Below are 21,546 nucleotides of genomic sequence, written 5' to 3'. Positions count from 1 at the left end.
AGTGAGTGGGCCATATGGCTTATTATTTAACATTTGGCACGCTTCCCCTCATAATAATATTTCAGGTCAGGTAGTAAATGTGTATTTACACCTATCATCCGCAACATTAAAACCACTGACAGGTAAAGTGAATAACATTACCCATCTCGTTCCAGAGGCACCTGTCAAGGGGTGGGATATATAAAGCAGCAAGTGGGGATGCCTAAGGATCTGAGCGACTTTGACAAGGGCCAAATTGTGATGGCTAGACAACTGGGTCAGAGCATCTCCAAAACGATGGGTCTTGTTGGGTGCTCCCAGTATGCAGTGGTTAGTCATCTTTGCTGCCTCTTGGGAGCGTCGCTTAGCTCGTCTGGTCCGATCCCACACTGCAACACAAATTGGTGAAAAAGTTGATGCTGCTATAATAGAAATGTGTCAGAACACCCAGTGCATCACAGCTTGCAGTGTATGGGGATACGCAGCCGCAGAGTGATCAGCGTGTCCATGTTGACCCCTGTCCACCACTGAAAGCTCCTACAATGGGTACGTGAGCGTCAGAATTGGACCATGGACGCTATCACGTTTTCTTTGGAAAATGCACCCGCCCATCACGTGGATGGGCGGGTGCGTGTGCATAGCTTTTCCGAGAAAGAGATTGCACCAGGATGCACTATGGAAAGAAGGCAAGCTGGTGGACGCAGTGTGATGATCTGGGCAATGTTCTGCTGGGAAACCTTGGGTCTTGGCATTAATTGTGGATGATACTTTGACACATGGCAACAGTATTCCCTGATGGCAGTGCCCTCTTTCAGCACCCTGCCTGTATTAGTTTTATTTATATATATATATAATTTTTTTGGGGGGGGTGGGTGAAATAATTTGAGGCTCCATATCACAAAGAAACACACACGGCCAGGACGGCAGCCTCAACAGACAACAGATGAAACCTAAATGAGCAAATGACTAACACCACACCAACTTTACTGTACTAAAGAATGTGACAAACCCCGCAGGGAAAACGGCTTTATTAAGAATAGCACATTACACGTGAGTTACAGTATCAGCAATGGTTTGACCTTCTTCCCAACAAACTCGGTAGGCAAAGTACCAAGTAGTAAAACATCGCAGTTCAGCAAGGTTTTTATCCCTATATACAATTCATTTTAACATAGTCATGGATTTTGTTTCAATTTATATTTGGGGTCTGGCATCCCAGGTTGGGAATCACTGCAGTACAGTATAGTAGTATAACAAATTAATCCCCCAGGAATCCTTTTCATAGATTTTAGGCTTCTAATTCTTCCTCTGCTGTTTACACATTTAGTATTTCTAATCTCAGACCTTTGACTACTTCCGCGTGCGCACGTGTCATGAAGTAAGTGGGGCGTATGGCTTATTATTTAAAATTTGGCACGCCCCCCCCCCCATAACAATATTTCAGGTCAGGTCATAAATGTGTATTTACACCTATCATCAACAACATTAAAACACTGATAGGTGAAGTGAATAACATTGCCCATCACGTTCCAATGGCGCCTATAAAGGGGTGGGATAAATTTGGCAGCAAGTGGCCAAGTGTAAGGATCTGAGCGACTTTCCCCTTCACCTGCGGGGTCCCCCCCAAGGGTCAATTCTAGGTGCAAATCTATTTTCCTCATGCATACTCCTCCTGGGATCCATTATCCGGGAACACGGGATCTCTTTCCATCTTTACGCCGGCGTTACCCAGCCGTACCGCCCACTGAAACCAAATTGAAAATGCTCCCTGAAACCCTTGTTCGACTGTCTTGAAGACATAAAATCCTGGATGTCCAATGTCCTTCTTATGTTAAACGACAATAAAACTCAGATTGTTATATTTTGCCCCCCTGATAACATTAATGATATCTGAAATCCTTTGGACCACTATCTTCCTCCACTAAACCACACGTAAAAAACCTTGGTGTGTTGTTCGACTCCGCCTTCAACTTTGACAGATCATCTCCGTTGTAAAGGGAAGCTTTCTCCAAATCAGAGAGTTGGTGAAAATCAAGTCTTTTCTCTCCGTCCATGACCTAGGGAAAGTAATCCATACCCTCATTTCATTCCGGCTGAACTACTGCAACTCACTCTCTGCAACTTGCCGCCGCGAGACTCCTGACCGGCAACCATAAGCCGGGCCACGTCGACCCCATACTGGCCTCCCTTCACTGGCTCCCAGTCAGATTTAGAATTGATTACATTACACCTTACATCTCTGACCTCGTGTGCCCCCATTCCTCTTCTAGGTCACGCAGATCGTCTGACCAGCTGCTCCTTACTGTTCTGCCAACCTGGTCGAAGCAAAAGGGTGATTGGGCTTTTTCTGCTGCTGCCCCAATGCTGTGGGATACCCTTCCCTGTTAAGTCTGCCGCTTCTTGACTTGACTTCTACAATTTCCACGGGAATTGTCTAGTTATTATGATCTATCTCTATATGTTACTATCTATCTATCTATCTATCTATCTCTGGCGGCCGGTGTCCGTACATTCTCAACTGCTTTGCTGAGAAACTGCCCACGGTGCAGACAACGTGACCGACTTCTTTTGCTTTGTTATCAGTTATCAAACATTAACGATCATATTAATTCCATTTTGTTTCCTCGTCGGTCACCCATATAAACACTTGTTTTGTCTCAGCTTTGAAACCTGCTGGAATCAAAGCAGCTCAGATCAGCAGACAAGAGTTTTATAAAAGCTTGATATTGGCACTGTTTTTTGGAGCCCAAATCAATCGTTGTGCATTGATACTGCACTACTTGACATTTTAAGAGTCCACTCCCACCGCCGTCTACAATGTCGACAGTTTTTCTTCTTCTTTGTGCGATCTTCCCTCTGGCGGGTGCTCTAGGTAAGACGCCCTCAAATTTAAGCTTTTTCTCACTCCCTCAGACATTCACGGGAATTGCATTTTTTTTCTCTGCTGTTCACCTTTATGACCTTTATAACTCTCGTCTTTTCTAGATTCTGAGCTGAACATCACTACAGGGAACACCGTTTACCTGGACGAGGACAATTCTCTCCCGTTGGGTAAATTTTTTCCTGACGTCTTTTTTATTGATATTTCCGTTCCTGGGGTTATCGGACGTCCTTAAAACCATTGTGCTCATGTGATTGTGTGCCTTTATTGACTTGAGGAATTGTTGAAGCAAGTCCAGCACTTGACACTGTGAACGTTCAGGGGTGGAAAATCCGAGTTCAGAAAGGTAAAATCCACTCCTGGAGTTTGAGTCAGCAATGTGGACCCTGAGGTCTAACTGTTGAGCGAGAATTGTACTTTCCGAACCTGGAGTTTTCCATGTAAAAGAAAAAATAATTAAAAAAAAAAAAAAAAGGTAATTATTTAGAAATAAATGAGTATTCCACAGAGGCGTGCACTAATCATTATGAACTCTGTTGTTATTAATTGTAAAGCGCTTTGAGGGGTCGTACTCGTTGGAAATGCCGTCCATTTGCCTTAGGTGAAGAAGCGATGAGGCCTGAGTTGCTGTCTAAAAGTGTGCAGGGCAGGGTGATCTGCCCTTCAGGCTGGAGCCCCTATGGGACCCGTTGCTTCATCTTCATCAACAGCCCCAGTACCTGGGCTGCGGCAGAGGTACGCCAACGTCTTCTGTTGTAAATACAAAATAACATTGATTTATACTTCCCCAGAAAGAACACATTACTGTGTGACAAGACAAGGAGGTACTGACCCAATTCCAGGAATAAAATACGCACAGTTCTGTTGAATTATCAGAGCAGCGTTTGGGCAAGATATTGTAGATTGATTAATTGATTGTGAATATTCAATGTGTGGGAAATCTGTACTAAATATTCCTGCAGAAGACCATCACACAGATTTGACCTCTATTTGCACAGAGGTCATAATTATGGGTCATTAAAATGATTGGAGCTGCCGTGACTTAAGAATTTGAAGAAATGACACAGAAAAGTCTATTATAGGATATAACTATTGTGAGAAAAGGTGTGTGTTGGAGATATGTCACTGTTACATTTGCTGTCCATGTATCTGCTGACGCAGCTTTTCATCTCTTCCATTTTAGAGCCATTGTTTGCATTTTGGAGCCAACCTCGCCTCCGTCCATAGCTTTGCAGAGTACCATTTCATCCAGGAGGTGGTGAGGCAGGGCTCAGGTGGATTCCCACATGCTTGGATAGGAGGCACTGATGCCGTCAAGGTAGTCTCTGCTAAATCAGCTTTATTTCATTATGTAAGAGATAATGTGCAGCCAGCCGGTCATTATTGTGGAAAAACCCCTGACAGGCTCTAAACCCCCTCAGATCTGAACTCTGAGGGGGTTATTTTGCAATAATAACCGGCTGGCTGAACATTATCCTTGTTATTATATGACTACCAAATAAATAAATGAATACATTAACAAGGATTATTGATTTGAAATTATTTTATTAATATTTTAAAACTTTACAAGAGAAATAACTGACCGCTGATCAGTCCTTTTGACCAATCAGAATTGAGTATTCCACAGAATCGTGGATATATATATTTATACTTAATTCGCCTGGTGAGCTCGGATGGACTCCTGCCCACCAGGAGCCTGAAAAGAAATAAGGCAGTAAGAAACTGACTGACTACACTTGACTGTCTCTGTTTTCCCCAACAGAACCGTTTGTGGTTTTGGAGCGACGGCTCCAGGTTTGACTTCCGGATTTGGCACCATGGAGAGCCCAATAATAACAACAACGCAAGGGAACCATGTATCGAGATGAACTTTGGAGGTAGGCTTGCCCCCCCACCACCACCACCACCATCACCCCCCCCCCCCCCCAACCAGACACACCCCCACGCTTTTTGTTCAAGATCTGTTCCTTCAAAACTGCATGTGAAGCTCCCATGAAGATGAACAATGATAAAACACCACGTATCATATTGTTCAGTTCTAAAATTATCTTACCCTGTGGTTTCTACAGCGGAGCACCGTTGGAACGATGTCAGATGTGATGATATACAGGCTTTCGTTTGTGCCAAAAGGATGAACTGCTGACCTGCTCAAACACCCAATGGGATACAGATCACCGAGTGAGAAACCTAAATAATGGTACTTTGGTTTGAAGCCGTGTACAAATATTGCGGCTTAACCGTGGCACCTTGGGTCTTCTCTTGAATCGAGGGAGACGGATTGGCAGGATGCGTCAGGTTCCATCATTCGGAAAGTCTGTGGAGTCATTTTAGTATCTGGTTGTTCTGCATCAAGGCCGACACAGAAAACTAATCCGTTTAGTACTCATGGCACTGATTTGTGTGGTCTGACAATCCTAAAATAGCTGCTTATCTGACTTTGAGAATTAAAGTGAAAAATAAAAAATAAAAGACTTGATTTGTGCGCCTATTCTAAAAGGACAAAGATATACCAAAATTAATGTGTATTGTTTTTTGTATCATCTGTCAGTATAGAGCATTGTTTGTCAGAAAGTAATATTCATGTAATTGAGCGGATTTGTATGCTTCATGAAATTTCACTGCATATATGTATGAAAGTATGTATATGTATGTGACCAATAAACTTCTTGAATCGTGAAATTGCAACGGTCCAATTCTTGAACTACAATTCTCAGTGTTATGGAACATTTGCTGTCTTGTATGTCTCATGTACATTTTTAATTAAACAGTTAACACAAGCCACTGCGTCTTCATGCATTATACATACATAAGTGACTATATTTTATTTTTTTATCAAGAAATATAAAAGTGTCAAATTAACGAATAGCGAAGGGAATAAAACATGATGGCAATTATTTTGATGTGTAATTGTAAGAATAATTTCTCGAAATTGTCAATTTGACAATTTGGGGAGTTATAAAAGGATTCATGTCGTTCAACAAGGTAAGAACACCTTTCACGTTGAGCATAATCTTTGAAATTGTACCCAGTTGTCGGGCCCCATGGGTACTAACACTGGTCAAGAAAAAAAGAAAGGATGACTCATTTCGGCTGAAAATGCACAAAATAAAGAGTTTAATATGGGTTAATGAAACAACAATATTGCACAAAAACATTTCATAACGATATGACCCATATGACTTATGTGACTCAAGGGGTTTAAGTCATTAGCAGATATTTGTATTGATATATGAATGAAGCCACATTAAACGACTACATATTTTTGGACCATCCTTAAGACAGAATAGGGGACCATCAACCAACACAAAATCTGTGTTTTATTCTGCAGATGTCCCCCATGACCCCTGGAACAATAATACGATTGCGCACACGAACGACGACGACCGCGCCTCTCTTGTCAACGCGCTGTTCGCGGCGGCGGCGGCGGCGCCGACGGGGGGCGCTCTCCGCGGCGTGTTCCCCCTTCGAGGCTTCCTCCGGATTCCTCCAACCAAAGAAAAAAAAAAAAAAAAAAAAAGGGAGAAAAAAAAGACAACGACAAAAGACCAGAAAGCAGGAGCCGAGCGTCGAAGGTAAACACGGTCCAAAGTCGGCGCGACGGGCGCCATCCCCGCTAAAGCCACGGGCGCGTTCGCCTCCGAGCGGCGGCCGCCCGTGTGACACGTGTCGACGGTCCTCCCCGTGGGCTTGTTCGAACAAGCCGCGTCGTAAGGTTAGCCCGAGCGGCTAGCGAAGCTAACGGGGTTCGGAGGCCACCCCCCGCCCGGCCGCCGCACGCCACGGCGCGCACACGGTCGAACCGGCTTCGGGAGGGCGCGTCGCGGGGCCCCGGGGGGCGGCCCGCTCCGCTCGCGTCGGTCGTCGGTTTCGCGGGGACGTGATATCGATCGGCGGGGACGTCCCGCGCCGCCGCGTCGTTCTGAAACCGACGCATTTGGGGGATTTTACGAATGCGGCGTTCACGTTTTTATTTTTATTTTTTGCACCCTTGCTGAGCCCGTCTTGCACTACTTGGCTGTTGGGCCTTTCTTATTTTTAGACACGTACGAAACAACAGACAAGAAAAAGCCATTCGATAAAAAAAAAAAATACACAATGGAAGGGTTAACCTGTTAGGCAAATTATTCACAAAATGTGTAAATAAACGGAGATTTGTCTCACTTTTCCCCCATCGACAGGTTGTCTGTTCCAGCTTTCTACACAGTAGTAAAACCCACCCGCCTCCAGGGTAGATGTGATGGTATAGATCAGTTCGTTTTCCTCATTTATGTTCCAGCAGGTATATTACATTCGCAGGTAACTTACTGGCAGGGATGAGGACTGGCGTTGCCCCGCTCTTCCACAGGACTTAAATGCAGCACTAGCTGACCAACCTTGGCCGATTCCCCAAACAGGAAGGAATCTGCTTCGTATTCTCAGTCATTGTTCTGTTTCTTATCTGCAAAGTAAGACGGAGCCTGCGGGACGCTCCCGTATCTTTTCTAACAGCTTTTTGTCGTCAGAAATTCAAATGCACGAATATTGGTCCTCTTAAAAGGCTCTAAGATGAGATTAATCTCTTTATTAATCCCAGGGAGGGAATTGTCTAATGTAGTCAGGATCAAAATGTGAACAATCGCGTGACCCTTTTACCAATCCGTAGCTAGGGGCCATGGCTCGTGGGCAGCAGAAGATCCAGTCACAGCAGAAGAACGCCAAGAAGGCTGCGGAGAAGAAGAAAGGCCAGGGTGCCGATCAGAAGACGGCAGCCAAGGCGGCGCTGGTTCACACCTGTCCTGTGTGCAGGGTGAGTGGGAAGTGTCTGGAAGCTGCCAGATCAACAGACACCGGGGGTGGAAAGTAACAAAGTAAAAGTACTTTAGTAGTGTGCTTGTGTACATACATACATACATAAGTGTCTGTACTTACGTTTAAGTACAGTTTAAGAGACTTGTACAGTTGTGGTCAAAAGTTGACCTACGCTCCTAAAGATTAAGTATGTCATGGCCGTTTGAGTTTCCAATAATTTCTACAACCCTTATTTTTCTGTGATGGGATGATTGGAGCACATACTTCTTTGTCACAAAAAAAATAATGAATTTTTGTGATTTTAAGAATTTATTATGGGTCTTCTGCAAATGTGACCAAATCTGCTGAGTCAAAAACAGCCATAGAGCCAGGCTAATATTTGGTTATGTGTCCCTTGTCACCTCAATTATGCGCCTTTGCGAGCGCTCCACAGGCTTCTGGCAAACTCCTGGTTGAATGTTACACCGCTCCTCTTGACAGAATTGGCTTTGACACAGACTTGACAGTCCACCTGTTCTTGATGAGGTTTAAGTCAGGATTTTGGGAAGGCCATTCTCAAACCTTAATCCTAGCCTGATTTAGACATTCCTTTACCACTCTTGATGTGTGTTTGGGGTCCTGTTGGAACACCCAACTGCGTTCAAGACCCAACCTTCCTGATGATGATTTTCAGTTTTCCCTAAAGAATTTGACTCCATTACTCCATTACATTACTACTTTCTGTATAGCACCAGTTCCACTGGCAGCAAAACAGTCCCAGAGCATAATAGCACCACCATGCTTAACAGTAGGTATGGTGTTTTTGGGGTCAAAGGCCTCACCTTGTCTCCTCCAAACATATTTCTGGTCATTGTTTCCAAATAGCTCAATTTTTGTTTCATCTGACCACAGAACTTTCCTCCAGAAGGCCTTTTCTTTGTCCATGTGATCAGCAGCAAACTTCAGCCGAGCCTTAACCCGCTTAGGTCAATGGTCTCACCGGCCGTGTCGCTTCTGGAGCAAGGGCTTCTTTCTTGCACGGCGGCCTCTCAGCCCATGGTGATGTAAAACACACTTGACTGTGGACACTGATGCCTGTGTTTCATCAGCTTCTATTTCATCGCAGACCTGCTTTTTGCTGGTTTTTGGTTGACTCTTGACCAATTTTCTCCCAGAAAAGGATCCCTTGCATTTTCTTCCTGATCGTGGCAGTGACAACTATACCGTGCACTTGAAACTACAAACAATTGTTTGCACAGTTGTTGGACCTGTCTTTGGACCTGTAGCTGCTTTGAAATGGCTCCAAGTGACTTAACTGACTTGTTCAAGTCAATGATCCGTTTTTTTTGTTTTGTTTTGTTTTTGCAGATCCGTGCAGAGCTCCTTAGACTTTCCCATTGTAGCTTTTGTGGCGTGTTATGTCTCATGGGTATATAAAACAAGCCATATTTAAATGAGCTCAGAAGTCACCGGTTGTAGTCAATCACCCACAAGACGTTAGGAGGCCACAAAGCTAATTTGATTGACACAACTTTCTAAATCACCAAAATTGATAATTGAAATTGCTGTATGTATATTTTTGACCCAGCGGATTTGGTCGCATTTTCAGAAGACCCATAATAAATTCATAAAAGAAGCAAAATTCATGAATGTTTTTTTGTGACAACGAAGTATGTGCTCCAATCATTCCATCACAGAAAAATAAGAGCTGTTGAAATGATGGTAAACTCAAGACTACCATGACACACATGTCTTTACAAGTGTCTGTAAACCTTTGACCACAACTGAATGTATAACGTCTACTCTACTACCTTTGTAACACAGTCACGTTACTTAAGATTTATTTATTTTTATCAGGATTTATATAAATATCAAAATCAGGGTCAGATCTACATACATACAGTACACTTAAGAGAAAGTACTTATATACATGTGGAAATTTCAGTATGGTACCAGACTCCTTTTACTTTTTTACAGTGTTTTTATTTTATTTTTTTTGAATAAGAAGTTCATTCAGAAATTGCATTTGATGGTCTGATTAAAGTTTGGTTCTTGAAAAGGACTGAAATGTAAGCCGTGCTGCTTCAACACTCTCTCCAAACATCTCCACACCCAAACAATTATTTGGTGAAATTTAATTTGTGGTTGTTAGTTTATTTACATAATAGAACTAAAATCTTCGCTTCCTCGACGCAGACGCAGATGCCTGATCCCAAGACCTTCAAGCAACACTTTGAGAGCAAACACCCCAAGTCCCCCATGCCTCCCGAGCTGGCGGACGTGCAGGCCTAAGAGGACCACTGGCCGGATTTAGCCCCCCAGCGCTGGGTAAGGCTGATATCAGTGCTCAGTCCAAGCTGCTTATTGTTTACAACAGACTCTTTTTGGAGTAGATTCCATGCTCTCGCCCCAGCACTGGAGTTTTCCAGTGAACAGATTGCAGTATGCTCTTGGATCTCAGGCCAGACTCATTAATCTATAAACTAGTCGTAGTACATGGTTTCCTTAAGTTATTTATTTTCACATTGCCAAAGGATGTACAACTTGGTACGCAAACATTGATACTATAAATATAGCAATACATTTTAATTTTACTGTCTTGAGTGATGATGTCTTTGAAATGAAATATCAATGTGGGTGCACTGTATGTTCAATAGAGTTGTATATTTAGTGGTATTTTTTTAAATTTTCAGGTACTGCAAATGTGCCTCAAACCAAAATCATAGTAAATGCTATTAGATGAGCTTAGCATTCACCGAGGTCAGTGGCCTTATCAACTTGGAGGGTTCAAGTTGCACGATAAGCTGTAAAAATACTAAAAATACTAAAATGTGCGTAATCAGCGCTATCTAGTATTTAGCTATTCAGATGGCTTTGAATAATACTGCAGACCTGCCAACCTGCATGCATGTTTCAAGTACGCAATTCTTAGTCAAAATATGCAGGTACGAAATGCCAGCTGAAACTACACAAAACTTTTTTCTTGATTGATATTGTAATTTAATGACGGAAATCAATACAAAACAATACCGTACATTTATTGGGTATTTAACCTGCATCCCTCGGATTGGACCAGATGTGGTTCTATATCCCCCCCCCCTTCCTCTCACTCAACATCAACTGATACACAGCACTGAGTGGTACTTTATTATCCACCGAGGTGTAACGCTGCACTGGGGGGTAAAGTGGGAGAGATATAACAAAGCACAAAAATGTGAACGTGATGTTAACATATAAAACGTGAGACGCCCCGATCGATCGGCCGTGACCGGAATTGGTCGGTTTTCACCGGCCGATCAGTGTCAGATATATTTTCTGATTCCATGCCGGTCAAAATTAACAATGATACTGTGCTCATGTACTAATGTGCTCATGTACTCCAATACTCAAACCCAATACCAACTTGGTTGTGTAGTTGACGCTCAAAAAAGAGCAAAAGAAAGAAAATGTCGCTGCGTGGAGGTTCTTCGAGATAAACAAAGAAGATTTGATAAATTATTTATTTATCGCCTGACAATATTCTAACATTGTGCAGACTGCCTTCCTGCCGCTGTCACAGTGGAGCTTTGCTTGTGATGAAAAGTTTGTCTTTTTTGAGACTTGGTTCTTGACAAGTCACTCAGTAAAATGAGTCGTTCGATTTGATTCCCTTGGTTTAACGCACGGTGAGGGAAGGAGGACTTCCAGTGAACAACAGTGAGAAGAGTCGGCCATTTATTTTATTTGTTTATTTTTTGTAATGATTGCAATTTATTTGCAAAGTTTTATATATATATATATATATATAAATAAATGAATGTATATTTGCACTTAAAGTGACAGTCTTTCACTTGAAGTTTGGACTGGACATTTCCATGTTAGTTAAATGTTGTGTCCAGTTAGAGGTTGAATTATACTGAAACTCAGACATTTTCATGTTCTATTATTGTTCCATAGTAAATACTAAACAATAATAAACAGTGTCAAAATCAGCAACCTCACTATTGTGATAACTGAAAATTACAGCGGTTGTCCGTATGTGCAGCTGTCCAATCACGTGAGCGTGATCAGATCATGTGATGTATTTGTCATGGACGTACAGCAAATCGGAAATCAGAATCTGCATCGGCCAAGAATATTGGAATCGGTGCATCTCTAGCTGGTAAACATGTTCGGTAACTTTACGAGATGATGCGTTTCAAGGTGTATATATGCTAATGATATGAATGTGTATACTGTATATATTTAGCTGTAGTAGTTCACATATGATGTGATGAGCCTTGTTACCAGACGACTACGGTGTGAATAACTGATGGAGTCATTTAGCTGCAGTGACTCAAACACCACGGAGACTCCCTGGTACACTGTTGTGCTACTCAAGATATTTTCGCACGGTTGGCAGGTCTGATACTCCATCAACAAGTGTAAAATGGTAATATTATAGTACATATAAACACTTATTCATCAAATTAATTGTCCAATTCATTGTTTTGTTTGACTTTTTCAAAACAACCAGTGGAGATTGGCAAACTGAAAGATGAAAAAACGGCAAACATATATTTTTATTGTTCCTCACAGATACACAATGACCAAGGATAGAACGCTGAAATGTAAAAACACAAGAGCGGAGACTGGCGGTGAACACTGGGACCCTTATGGACAGTATGGAGGTGGGGGTGACAGTTGTTGCGTGCGTGTTTTTCTTGGGGCGGGGGGGGAGTACACCAGCACCCCATTTTTGAAAACAAAAGGAATTGTGAACTAACTTTAAAGTGTGCGTGTGTGTGTGCGTGCGTGTGTGCGTGTGTGTGTGTGTGTGTGTGTGTGTGTGTTTTTGAGAGCCAAGAAGTTTGCCCTCGAGTGTTTTGGAAACGTTGAAAGAAAGAAAGTACCGATGACTATCTCAAGGGTGCTACCCAAATTTGATCAAAAATGTCAAAAAAGTTTATTTCAAATGGCTCCCGAGAGAAGACGCTCGGGTTTTTATTCTGCTTCCGCTTCCCCGGGCGCCCTCCACCGTCCAGTGAAGTGTGAACCGCACATTCAAGACAGACGACGATTCAATTTTCCACTTATATCCATGATGGTTTCAGCACTACTATCGGGCCTTCTTTTTTTTTTGTTTCTTTTTCTCTTGTCCAATTGAATTCATATATTTATTGTTAATGAATCCTAAAAGTAGATCAATTACACTGTATGGTTTTAAGAATAGTTGATAGATTAAAAAAAAAAAAAAAAAAAAAAGCGCTTTTTTTGGGTTATTTTTTTTTCTTAAAACCAGTTTTTGGACAAGATGGTTGTGGGGCCCCCAGCCATGCCACCCTGTGCTGCTTCACATCCAGAAATGCCTAAAACAAACAGTACCTCATCACCAACCACACAACTAACCAGTATTCTGGCACGTTTTCATTTCACTGACTCTTGCAACGCTGGCATCTTGGATGGAGTTTCCCCAAAGCACTGAGATTATCTGCATTCCCTTTATTTTTTTTGTTTTTTTTTGTTTTTTGTTTTTTTCAAAGGCAACGGCAACATGAGTCATTGTGTGACACCTTCAAGTTACCCAGCCTAAAACCTTTTCTTGTTTTCCAGCTCCCGGCAAGTATTTGTAAACATCCTGAATGCTCCCTTGTGCTGATTTGTTGATCATTTAGTCGTTTGAATGTTCGGCGTTTGAAGACATTTTGCACAGCCCACGGGGACAGAGTTAAGGATTGAGGTTCGAGTCGATGCCAAAACGCTGTAGCCGTTTTGGTTCTTCACAGATACTTGTGTTTATCACCATCAGGCAGAAAAACTAAAAGGTTGACTAATTAGATTCCACTGTTGTATTGTACTTTTGCTTTTTACCCTTTTCAATAAATGAAGCAATGTATTTAAAGTTAGCATTCTTGGCGTTTTTTTCCCGTCTAAATGGGTCGCCTCGTGTAGTTGGATCATGGCAAAGATGCTTTTGGATTTTCTGTGACATTGTTGGGGCCACGTGATTGATGATACTATAATCTCTATTTGGGGTTGGGAAATAATGACCAAATATCTCTGTACTTTTTAGGCTGAATGACAAAACGATGTACATACTGGTATTTTCTACAAGGTGGGCTTAATGTTCCAGCGGTAAGTTAAAGCCACATGTGAGATGTCACAGGCGCTTTTATTAAAACACTGATCAAACTGAAATGGAAAGACAGGACTTCCTTCCCTGGTTGAAAATATCCACAGTTGAATCTTTCAAAATAATAACGTCACTTGAACTTAACATTCATTCCCATGATAGCAGAATAGGGAAACATAGTTATTCCATTCTAGGGCAGGGTGAAATTGCCAAAATCTAATATCACATTATTTTGGGGTGAATATCTCTAACGATATGTCTTGGATGGCTATTGGTGGTTTTGTACGATTCACGCACAAATACTTGAAAAACAATTTGTAACTTGGATATTCTAACCAAGCAGGCTGAGGCATCGTTTAGAATAACTCGAAAATTGCATTACTTCACTGTAATGCAGCCTTAAAAAAAAAAAAAAAAAAACATTTAACTATATCTTGATATTCCGGTAACAAAAATCCCAGGCAATATCTCGTCATACCTCGATAACGATATCGCGTCGAGATGGCCCAGCCCCGACCTCTGTGCAAACTCATTCTGTTGTGTTTGCATTGGGGAGATGAGCTGCGTCAAAACTTGCACTTCTAACTTCAATGACAAATCGGCGTTACGCCATGTGACAAGATGTGCAGAAAGACAAATATCTGCAACGTGTCGGCAGAGTCCAGTGTGAGCTGTGCGGCGGCCTGGAGCTCAAACCGCGACGGCTGCGTCGTGTCGCACGTCTAACTACATCACCGGTGCAAATGGCCGCCGCTGTAGTGCTGTGCGTGTCAACCATTTGAACTGCCCTTGGAGCAACTACGCCAAACCAGATCCAAGGAGTGTGAGCTGGCGTCCAGCTGCTTCAGGAACAGCCACATCGGGTGCGGGCCTTGAACATCCAAGCTGAGGTAAGAGCACCTTTTCCCAGCCTGACGAAGGGCAGAAGTTGTGCCTCGTCTCCAGGCGAGTTTGAATCAAGTCTACAGTGTAAATGCTGCGTTGATTTATCTGTAAGGGTCCCGCTCCTTGTTCTGTTCTGGTTCAGTGTGTGAGAGAGGGAACATTTCAGAGCGGGTTCAGAGAACATCTGTATTTATTTACTATTTATTCCCCTTTTACTGAGTTTAGGAGTTCAGTCGTGTAGAAGCGTGGTGAAGAAAGCCCGGCACCATCGCAGGATCCCATGTTATCGGGTAAAAATATTATTAGGCAGCGGTGTTGAATTTTCGATAGAAGTAAACCATGAAACGACGCCGTGGTTGCATGCAGAACATGCAGTTTATTAAAAAAGTAAGAAGAGATGTAAAAATAATCAAATACATTTATTATGCATCAAAATACATTTTGTTTCTAAACACTAGATAAAATGTGATATACATCCGACAACGTTAAAATAGTACAATTACAAAGAATGTAATGCAAATTATTCATCAGAGCAACATCTCTTAAAATGTAAGAATTGGATCAACTTATAGAATGTGGAACATCCCATTAACCCCGCCCCCCCACTCTGCAAAGCAGGAAAAGGGTAAAAAAGAAAAACGGACAAAACATGCTCCTACTCCCCCGTGCTGCCATTTCTTCTGGCGACTTCTCTGCGATGTTCATTTGTGTCGGTGTGCCCGTGGGTGATTGGTTAAATAAGAAACTTGTAATTGTTTCATTCGCAAACTGCGTGGAAGCGTTGAACAGCGGAACGTTTTAACGTTTCTCCCCGATTCATGCTCGCTGCCCGTGTGGCACCGAGGTCGACTTCACCCCCGCGGCGGTCCCGCCTTTTCTCCAAACCGGACGATTCAGTTTGCTGGTGCCATTTTCACCGCTGTGCCGTGTATTTACTACACATCTCAACAATTTGTGTCCGTTTGGGTGTGACACGTCAATAAATATAGCAACAGGAAATTGAGAAATACAACCGAGCATTTTTTTTTCTTGAATTTCCAATTCAGACTTAAAGACGGAGTGGGTTTTTGCACTAAACGTAGATTGTGGATTGTGGAGGGTGGAGCCGCGTCTCCAGCTGGAACCCCCCCCTACGTACCACACGAGCGGTGAGCAGGAAGCGGATTGACTATTCCTTAAAACCTAAATCACGTGGCCTCTCTTTCAACTCGGCGACGTACAACAACGCTCCTTCGTGCACGTGACACAGCTTTCAAATGTTCATTTCAACCTGCTGACGTTGTTTTTATCCGCCGTGTCTTTCCCCCCGGCGTCGTGCTGCTTGGCGGTGCTCTTCAGCGTTGCACATCTCTCTAGCGTCACCCTTAAGAATTTGCTGAGTTGGGGCGTTTTTGCAAACCCGATCGCAGGCTCGTCGTCAGAGCTCGACGACCCTTCGCCAAAGAGAAAAGTCACATTAAATACAAATGTTATGAATTTGATGGGAAAATGTTTATTCGATTAGTCCAAAAGTGACTTTTTATAAACCTCTTTAGGCAGAGAAGAGATTCACTTAGTCGGGAGTTCCCAAACTCGGGTGTTATGTTTTTTTTCCAGATTGAATATCGACTTGAGTTTTTGTCGTGAGATTTTCCACTTTTTGTCATTTTAATTGACATGTTTGGGAAGCCCGGCACTAAGCACGAGTGAACATCTTGAGCTTCAAATAATTCCTTACTCCCTACTTATCTGCTGAAAAGCCTCAAATAAGTGTGTTAAGTTGCAAGTGGAACAAGTGTAAAAAAAAATCTATGCAGAGACAGACTTTTACCCTTATTTATTCGTATTTTCGTGGTTGTCGCAAGATAGTGAGCCTAGCTAAAATCCTTCTACGAGCAGGAATACGAGGGAAAATTTGGTGAATAAACAGAACAAAAAAAATCTTCCAAATCCGGCAGTTTTCTCACCAGTTAAACGGCCGGGCCGCGTCCTGGCCCCTCCCTCTTTGCCTCTCTTGGCCGGCGTAGCGGCCGTCGTCGTGTTTGTGGAGTCTCTGAAAGGCTTTTTCATGAGGTTGATCAACGGTTCGTCATCAGAGCTTTCATCAGAGGCACCTGTCCAACAGGAAAAAAAATAAAGAATCGCCCATCTCGCTCCTCTTTATACGCATTTATTTTTCACGTCATGACCTAGAAGTACCTTGGCTGCGTCTCGCCGCCGTGGCGCGTTTTGACGGCGGCTGCCTCTTGGCGGGAGGCGCGGTCTTCCTCCGCAGCTCGTCTCGCTTGGCGACCGGCTTCACCGGCGGCACGTCGTAGTCTGAGCTCCCGTCTGAGGACGGCGTGCCTGTCCCATCGCAAAAAGCTCAATTTAATCTCTACGGCTCATTTTTTTATTTTATTTTTTTGTTGTGATTTTGTTAGGTCGTCGTATTTCGCTGTTGATTTATGAAAGTTAATCCAATATGAGTCATATATTTGACACCAAATATCTAATTAAGCCGCTCCCTACCTCTTGATTTAGGGGTTCTATTGTTGGTTGCCCTGCGAGCGGATGACATCCCTCCTGCCGGGAAGCGGCCCTTGCTCCTCTTCGTCATTTTTATCAGTGGCTCGTCGTCTGAGCTGCCGCTGGAAGAGCGCGGAGCTGGAAGTAAAACGTTTCACAAATCAACCGGCGGATAAAGCACCGGCCACGAGGGGGGGGAAGGGACCGAGCGTCGAGGTCCTCTCACCCGGCTTCTGCGCCGCTCTTCTTTTGGTTTTCTGAACCCGGCCCGGTCTCCTCCGCGGGGCGGCGGCGGCGGCGGCGGCCTCAGCCCGTCGCTGCGACTGAAGCCTCTCGGCGAGTTTGCTTAAAGGCTCCTCATCCGAACTCGAGTCGTCCTCCACAGATTCTGGACCCGGACGTAAGGAATGACCGGGTCACTAAACAAACAGGAACCGCGAGCAAACGCGGAGACGCCACAGCGGGGGGGGACCCTCTCACCTTTTTGGCGTGAAGCACCCGATCCCCGCCTGGGCTTTGTCTCCTTTGCCGCTTTGGGGGGCGCTTTGGGCCTTTTGGTTAAAGCCTCGTCGTCGTCCGAGCTTTGGATCCTTCTCAAACCTGAAGATGTTGAATTCAGCGTTAAATTGAAAGCAGCTCTCGACAGTCGGCGTTCCTTTCTCAACGCGGTGGAACAGAAAAGTAAATCAGGGGAAAAAACCTAAACAAAGCTTAAGCACGCAAAGCGACAGCTTTACTTGCTTCTGTCTGATGTAGAACCTGTTCCGATACTGTTACTTTATCTAACAAAAACATTAAAAGCACATTGTTTGAATAATAGAAGATAGAAAACATTAATTACCATAATATCCAACCTATAACAAGATTCAAGAGGTTTATTCATCACACACACACACGTGAAATGTCTTTGCAACGCACCTGGAGATTATGCACAATAAGTACTCAACTGAACAGTAGCTAACCTAATTTAACTGATTCCTAAAACGTAATGCAGTTAGTGAATAAAATAATAAATAAAATACAAATTTAAACTAAGACTCAAACAGACATACAGTGTTCTATTTATACAAATAATATTCTCTGTATAATAAGAGTGGAGAATTTCTCAATGTAGTAGAGTTTTTGCTAAGTGTAAGATCTTTTAATAATATTTAATAACTTTACGATATTTAGCAATGTGTGAATGCATGAATGAAAATAAAGGCATTTGTGAAATGTAAGAAAATTCCACCTGCAGTCTTTTTAGTCCTGCCGGTCTTTTTGTTCCGGTCGGTTCCCCTTTTCTTGGCCGGGCGAGATTTCTTAAACGTTGGCGCGGGCTGCTCGTCGGAGGTCTCGTCCGACTCTTGAAGACACGCAAGAGGTCAGAAGAAACGCAAAAGGTCAGATTAAGACTTGCGAATTGGGATCGCCGAAGGTTGACATCCAAATCCATGCGGACTTGAGCGCCGGTGGAAAAATAAAGTGGCCTATTTAAATGATGACCGCGTCTCTGAAATTACATTTTGGATATAAAACAGAGCTCAAGCAAAAAACAAAAAAAAAGCCAGATCAGATGCCACACCTTGGCAGTGATACTCTGAATAAACTTAACTGCACTGGACGCAAGCCTTAAAATCTGATGTGACCCTCTTTATCACCTTGCGGAAATGTGTATTACTGACTACAATATGTCAGGTTACCCAACAGATTTTGTTCATATTTCCTGCCGCTCACCGTCATCCTTGGTCAAAACATCCTTAGAGCCGAGTGTTGGAGCTTCATCGTCCTCCTTCTTCAGAAGCGAACTCAGAGGGACGTCGTCGTCGGAGCTCTCACCATCTAAGCGTTGATGAATATTAAATTATTAAAAACAAAAATAGCCATCTCACAAGACTCAGCCAATTAAAAAGACACATTTACGTTCCCTATGAAGCTGAAAGCGCTTGGGCTCATATTTCGTTCGTCCACGTACATCATTCATGTTGAGCCAGGGTTCTCTCACTTCATTAATGATAAGGAGCCGTGTTATTACCTGCGCTCCCGTCGGCGCGCTCGTCGGAGCCGTCCGTGTCGTCCTCCCGCTGTGGTTTCTTGGCTGTTGATGAAGTTATTGGTGTGAGCGGCTGTCTGCCTCCTCGGAGATCTTTGGATTCAACTATCACTAGGGCTGTCCCCAAATATTGTCGTCACCGCCCGGTTGCGATTATTTGAGCCGACGGCGATGATTTTGGAGAACACCTTTCGACGCATGCAGGGGTTGTATTTATACAACATATCTGCCATAACCAAGCCGGTTTACAACAGCAGTTTCTGTGTCGATGTCGTCAAGTTTCCTATTTTTGTGAAAGTTTCGTATCCTAAGCAGCGGAGAGTTTGTCAGCGGAGTGTGGCTGCACGTGAAAATGAATAAAGCATTGATAAAATGTAAGGAAATTTCACCCGCGGTCTTTTCGGTCCTGCCGGTCGTTCGGACCTGGTGCGTTCCCCTCTTCTTAAATTTTGACAAGGGCTCATCGTCAGAGGTCTCGTCCGCTTCTTGAAACGCAAGAAATAAGCCGAGCGATTAACGAGAGTTCTCCACCAGGGGCCGCCAAAGATCACCGAACCTAACTCGATCACTACTAGAACGATAATAAATATCTGTTTCAGGTGACAATCGATGGCCGCTCACCGTCATCTTTTGTCAAAACATCCTTAGAGCCGAGAGTCGGAGCTCCCGTTTCCCCAGATTGTTCATCGTCCTCCTTCTTCAGAAGCTTACTCAGAGGGACGTCGTCGTCAGAGCTCTCACCATCTAAGAGTCCCAACACGCAAATTGACGTATATTCAATTATTAAATACAATCAAACAACAATACCCGTCTGTCACAAGATTTACCCGACACAAAAGCACACTGGCCATTTTTTTTTTTTGGCTAGTTTTAGTCCTGCTCGGCTCCCTTTTTTCTTTTCGCTTTGACAGGTGTTCATTGTCAGAAGTCTCGCCCAGGGTTCACCACCCCGGGTCGCCAAAGATCGCGGGGCATGATGACGTGATCGCTACTAGAAGAAAAACCAGCCCATTTCAAATAGTACATCCTAAAAATCAGTTCGACGATGATCCGCAAACTAATTCAACTCATACACGAATGAAACGTGTCGAAGCGATTCGTGGGTGCAGATGGTCACCTGCACACCCTGTGAACCTCAGTTGAGAAACGTTTACTGCACACGTTTTAATCTTGATATTGTTGTGACGAGCGCTGTCCTGTCAGCTCCTGCTGCTGTAACACCTGAATGACAACATTTTTCTATATTTCTTCCTGCCACCCACCGTCATATTTTGTCAAAGCGTCGTTGGAGCCCAGTGTTGGAGCTTCCGTTTTCTCCGATAGTTCATCATCCTCTTCCTCCTTCAGAAACGTGCTCAGAGGGACGTCGTCATCACAGCTCTCAGCATCTAAGAGTTCCAACAGGCAAATTGAATCCCACGTTCACTAATTTACCGACTAATGGATCTGTACGTCCTCCATCAATATATAGACTATATCAGTATTCACCTGCAATATATCAATCAGTTGGTTTATTTCTATCCAGCTGATCACAATCTGTGCCCCAACCAGAGGGCAGGAGAAAGCTCCCCTTTTTGGAGTATTGTTGAAAATCTCTCTCTCTCTCTCTCATTTTGATGTTTTTTGGTTCCCTCCTAATCAAGTTTCCGTGACATGACTTACTGAAAACAAAGGAACCTTAAAAGTCAAGTCTCACACACACACACACCATCATCATCATCATCGCTGTTGTTGGAGTTCGGCGCGCCGTCAGGCAGCCCTCCATCTCTCTTCTCCTTCAGGAGCTTTGACAGCGGCACATCATCCTCTGAGCTGCTGTCGTCTTAAAGGTTGGAGAAGCATCATTCGAGGGAAGCCAAACACAACGAACAAACTTCAGCCAACGATCATCTGATCAACCGATCCCATAACTATACTGTGTGTTTGCTGACTAACTCAAGCCTCCACAACTGAGCGTACTGAAACACACACACACACACACACACACACACACGCACGCACAATTGGGGATCATGAAAGTTGCATCTCAAATAGTTTTCAAAACAAATGTTGACCCCTATCGAATGTCATAAATAAATGTTACTTACTCGGTGAGGAGTCTGAGATGCCGGTCATTTTGTCCACACTATGGCGCCCAAACTGTTTGCATTACCGACCGTATCGGAGAAGGTTTACATACGCGCGTTTGTGCTTGAATGTAGTTCTCGTTTCTTCCCCCTTGGTCGCCAAACGCAAAGACAGAAAGAGGCGCGGGATGATGTTTTGGTTTTATTTCGGTCGACACCAAAAAAGCCGAAACTCATCGGCTGGCGCCCCCGTCCACCTTTGGTGACGTCGTTCGCTGCTATCGTGACGAGGCTGAAAAGCTGCAGGGGTGACGTAATGTTGTAGGCCAACCCCTGGTTCCCTCGACCAAAAGCCAAT

At 43.6% G+C, this 21,546-nt stretch overlaps 3 protein-coding genes across 3 annotated transcripts; 2 read left to right on the top strand and 1 right to left on the bottom strand.

The window, feature by feature from the left end:
* Positions 1-2,911: 2,911 nt before the first annotated feature.
* On the top strand, positions 2,912-5,413 carry LOC307234599 (ladderlectin-like; the record flags this gene model as incomplete). The annotated part of the gene is made up of 5 exons (XM_080006413.1): positions 2,912-3,030; positions 3,462-3,595; positions 4,044-4,178; positions 4,623-4,737; positions 5,409-5,413. The coding sequence occupies exons 2-5, from the start codon at positions 3,473-3,475 to the stop codon at positions 5,411-5,413; spliced, it is 378 nt and encodes a 125-aa protein (XP_079862539.1). The 5' UTR covers positions 2,912-3,030; positions 3,462-3,472.
* Positions 5,414-6,376: 963 nt separating this feature from the next.
* LOC307230495 (zinc finger protein 706) lies at positions 6,377-13,487 on the top strand. The gene is made up of 4 exons (XM_080000922.1): positions 6,377-6,432; positions 7,503-7,646; positions 9,824-9,955; positions 12,185-13,487. The coding sequence occupies exons 2-3, from the start codon at positions 7,512-7,514 to the stop codon at positions 9,917-9,919; spliced, it is 231 nt and encodes a 76-aa protein (XP_079857048.1). The 5' UTR covers positions 6,377-6,432; positions 7,503-7,511; the 3' UTR covers positions 9,920-9,955; positions 12,185-13,487.
* A 1,746-nt stretch (positions 13,488-15,233) lies between these two features.
* LOC307237957 (uncharacterized protein) lies at positions 15,234-21,423 on the bottom strand. The gene is made up of 14 exons (XM_080010774.1): positions 21,210-21,423; positions 20,831-20,944; positions 20,385-20,510; positions 19,744-19,866; positions 19,512-19,607; positions 19,105-19,167; positions 18,807-18,911; positions 18,322-18,435; positions 17,571-17,690; positions 17,317-17,478; positions 17,094-17,228; positions 16,782-16,928; positions 16,550-16,696; positions 15,234-16,036 (listed from the first exon to the last, which is right to left on the bottom strand). Exons 1-14 carry the CDS (start codon positions 21,235-21,237, stop codon positions 15,864-15,866), a joined length of 1,653 nt encoding a protein of 550 aa, XP_079866900.1. The 5' UTR covers positions 21,238-21,423; the 3' UTR covers positions 15,234-15,863.
* Positions 21,424-21,546: the final 123 nt, after the last annotated feature.

The sequence above is a fragment of the Zeus faber genome (assembly GCF_960531495.2).
Source record: "Zeus faber genome assembly, chromosome: 1".
In the NCBI taxonomy this organism is placed as follows: domain Eukaryota; kingdom Metazoa; phylum Chordata; class Actinopteri; order Zeiformes; family Zeidae; genus Zeus; species Zeus faber.
Note: the sequence above shows the minus strand (reverse complement) of the source record. Positions and strands in the feature narration are given on the sequence as shown.